Below are 3,939 nucleotides of genomic sequence, written 5' to 3'. Positions count from 1 at the left end.
CAACATATACCTAGCCTCATGGAAGAAAAGAGTTAGTTGTTCAGATAAAACATATGTGCAATGACGCTCTGATATAGAAAGATGAAATTGAAATAATGGTCCAAAACTGGCACAAACAGAGCAGTTTCGGCATCCTAACAAAGTTACTTTTCACTAAATAGTAATACTCACAATATTAGTCTCCACTGGATCCACTCTCAGTCCTTTCATTTCATTCAATCCATCTGAAATGAAGAGGAAGTTATAGCTTTCTTGGGATCACTTGATGCGGAAATAATTAAAATTTGTATGATAATATTTACCAGCTAAAAGTCTAGCTTTCTTGTGATCACTTTCCAGCTTTCCAACATTTTCCTGCAAGGCAACAAGTGCTGCGGCGGCAATGACACCGACCTGCCTCATTCCACCACCTAAGGTTTTCCGCAGCCGTCTAGCCTAAAAAAAAGAAAGAAAAACACTTCAAGTTCAAACCGTTTCAAAACCTATATAGCATATATATTAAATCCTTCTTTCAATCCAAAACTATAAGAAAAAAATGAAATGAAATTGAATTACCTTGGCAATGAAGCTCTTTGATCCAACAATAATAGATCCAATCGGTGCACCTATACCTTTGGATAGGCAAACCTAATTGTTTTCAAAGGAATCACAGGTTGGTTAGGGTTATTAAATTTTTATTAATATGGTATAGAAATAACATAGTAAAATTTTGATTTGAAATTAGTGGTCAGTCCTGTGAAACTTTCTTGAATAAGGTAGATGAAAATGTGCAGTTCAAAAAGCCATACTGAATCCTATGTGGAAAAAGGAAAAGGAAAAAGAAAATCACACCGAAACGGAATCAGCTGCTCGGACAAGCCTATCCACAGGAACCCCAAGTGCCTGAAAAACCAAAATTTTTTGTTAAGAACTTCAATGTTTGTTGGTACCCAGTATACAGTAGCAGCTAACAGGAACAAGGAACAAAAAATAACAGGACAGGACCTACAAAGCTCTCGGCTAGATACATTGTAAAAGGCATCATATTGTTCTCAAAACTCAGACCAACATTAAGAAAAAGTGTTGAATAAGAGAATCAAGTTACTCAATCATGCAAAAAAAGTTCTGAAGAGAAATAAGTATATTTTATTATGTTACTTGTACTAGACAAATGCAGGAACAGAGCAACACGTAATCATTCAAATGGTAAATAAATTTTCTTCTTCCAACTTTGAAGAATTTAATTTCATATTTCTATATCCATACCACATCTAAACTTAATTACTCAAATTCATTCTATGTTCATTCTTGGAGATCATTTTCTAATCAAGATCTATCTATACAGTAATTTATTAAGCTTATAAAGTAACAAACCATAATAGAATACCAATTTACTTACAACTGAAGAGTTGAAAATACGCGCCCCGTCAATGTGAAGCTTCAGATCATGCTTCTTAGCAAGCTCTCCAACTTGATCTGTATATTCAGCTGAAAGACATTTGCCACCAGAGCTACATTCAGGAAAGATATTAGTCACAATTCTTTTGTAAATTTGAATCAATTTAGAAATGGAATGGATTTTCATAAACCAAAAGACATATCTGCAAACTGCATAAGCACTCTATCATTCTAATGTCTGGTAAAAATTGCAAACACTAAACAGGGCAATAAAATAAATCTTCCAATAATCAATTAAGGCTACACAGAAAGACAGCAGTTCTTCCCACAAGGATCAAAATATACCTTAAAAGAAAGTTACAATTATTTGCAAACAAAGATCTGTGACGCAGTAATATATGATATTTGAACACTCAAAGCTTGAGTGTCCAATGGATACCTAACTTAATCCAATGGTGAAAAATAAGAATTTGAACATTAGAGTCGGGCCTACACTGAAATTCAAGGGTAATAAAGTAGGCGTCGGGACAGAATACGAGAAGTTAAGTGTTCAAAATTATTTGGTCTTATGCAATTAACATCATAAATAAGTAACTTTTTCTTCCTGATTTGCAGCATGCAGCAAAAATAAGTGTTTATGTAAAAAATCTAATCTGTTGTGGTATTAAGATCACTCTGCCGGTGAACAACGATCACACCCAACAACAAAGCTTTCTCCCATTAAGTAAACATTGATCAGAAAACTTTTAAAATAAAATGTGAAAAAGGGTTGCTTACTTTGCGTGAGTATTTTCCAAGCAAATAAGCCGAGTAGTTGGATACACTATCTCTCCCCTTGGATCCCTTATAGCAGCCTCAATCAAATCAAGGTCCATGGTTCCGTCACTATTATTCTTCACCGTCCTCGGATGCACCCCACCAATGGTTGAAATCCCTCCATTCTCATAGATAAAGATATGGCAATTGTCCCCAAGAATTACCTCACTTCCCCTAACATCGCAATGTGTGAGCACAGATATGAGGTTCCCCATTGTCCCTGATGGCACAAAAAGTGCTGCTTCCTTTCCCATTATCTTCGCCATCTCGGTTTCTAAGCGGAATACGGTAGGGTCGTAGCCGAGCACATCGTCGTCGACTTCAGCAGTGGCCATGGCAGCTCTCATTGCTTCAGTTGGCTTTGTCACTGTGTCTGATCTAAGGTCCACTGTTCTGGTTACCATTTTCTCTGCAACTGAAAAACAATCTAAAAACTTAGAAGATATGTTTATGATAAAAAAAAAGGCCAATCTCAATGGCAATAGCGGTGTTGCATAGTGGTAGAAAGTAGAAACACATTATAACCAACTTTGACTGGTCAAGTAATCAGCTCATTCATCTGCTTATGCAAGTGTCAAATGTTGGCCTTAGATACTCAACTCTAATTACATTCCAAAAGAGATTAGTGCCATTCCTTCATTATAGGGAGGGCCATGCACATGGAAACCAAGAAAATTCTAATTTCGCACCAATTTTCAATTTAGTACCCAAAAAAAGTAAAACAAAACAATCAAAGTCATCATATTAAAATTGTAAAGTCATTCATGCTTACAGGGACATTTCTCCGCCACCATTGTTGGATTGGATTGGATTAGAATTCAAAAAATTAAAGAAAATAACAAGTTGCATACGCACACACATTTTCCATGTATCAGTAGTACTAGTAGTCTCCGCAACACACGTTTTCATTTTAAAAAAAAAAATAATAATTAAAAAGAAACTTGGTGAAAATTCCCAAGAATTTAGGTGCTGAATTGAACAATTCTACAAAGAAAAAAAACGAGGAAAAAAAGCATCAAATCTTTCCCGAAAAAATATGAGGTATGGTGTGATCTTTGAAACAGGCTCAATGAAATTCAAGCTAAAAATGAAAAAAATAAAACAAAATTATATATAACAGCAAAAAAAGAAAAAGAGAAAGAAAGAAAAAAAAATTACGTAATCGAGTCTTTCTCTGAATCGAAATAATTTGCTTTCTTCCCTATCAACAGCAACAAAATTCAAGAAATCATTAGAAGCTGCAAATTCTCACATAACAGTGACATAAATATAACAGTAATGGATATGATGATGATTAACTACAATTTACAACCTTATGTATTAATTAAACTAATCAGTACCTAAGGTTTAAAAAGAATCAGAGAAAAAAACACTATGGTACTCGAGTACTTGCAGGGAATATTGGTACCAAAAATGTGATGAATCATGCGATGAAACAACACATCAAATATATAGCCCGTGAAATACTGTGACAAAAACGTTGGTTTTTAGAACTTATTGTAGTATAGTTTGAATATTCAGCAGTTTTTTATGGTAATAATTTTGGCATGAAATAAGGGAAGAAAGAAAAAAAAAAGAGAGTAAAGTTGATAATGGTGTTTGTTTTTTTTGTGATCATGTAATAATGCAAGTAACCGTAGTGTGGTTGAGATAGGAACAGCAAGGTCGCGTCACGATGACTCACCAAAATATGTCAAGAGCTTTCATTAATGAGGTGCCAAAATACGGCTGATGCTAATTGCTAAT

The 3,939-nt window shown here is 34.6% G+C and overlaps 1 protein-coding gene across 1 annotated transcript in view; it reads right to left on the bottom strand.

Moving 5' to 3' along the window:
• Nucleotides 1-3,847, bottom strand: part of LOC107618416 (probable low-specificity L-threonine aldolase 1) — a gene marked incomplete in the record, with an annotated part of 5,167 nt that extends 1,320 nt beyond the window's left edge. The window contains 8 exon segments of the mRNA XM_016320473.2: nucleotides 172-224; nucleotides 303-435; nucleotides 556-627; nucleotides 832-882; nucleotides 1,379-1,490; nucleotides 2,155-2,608; nucleotides 3,352-3,394; nucleotides 3,829-3,847. Of these exon segments, the coding sequence (XP_016175959.1) occupies nucleotides 172-224; nucleotides 303-435; nucleotides 556-627; nucleotides 832-882; nucleotides 1,379-1,490; nucleotides 2,155-2,597 (864 nt within the window).

Source organism: Arachis ipaensis, chromosome B09 (assembly GCF_000816755.2).
Source record: "Arachis ipaensis cultivar K30076 chromosome B09, Araip1.1, whole genome shotgun sequence".
NCBI lineage: Eukaryota > Viridiplantae > Streptophyta > Magnoliopsida > Fabales > Fabaceae > Arachis > Arachis ipaensis.
Note: the sequence above shows the minus strand (reverse complement) of the source record. Positions and strands in the feature narration are given on the sequence as shown.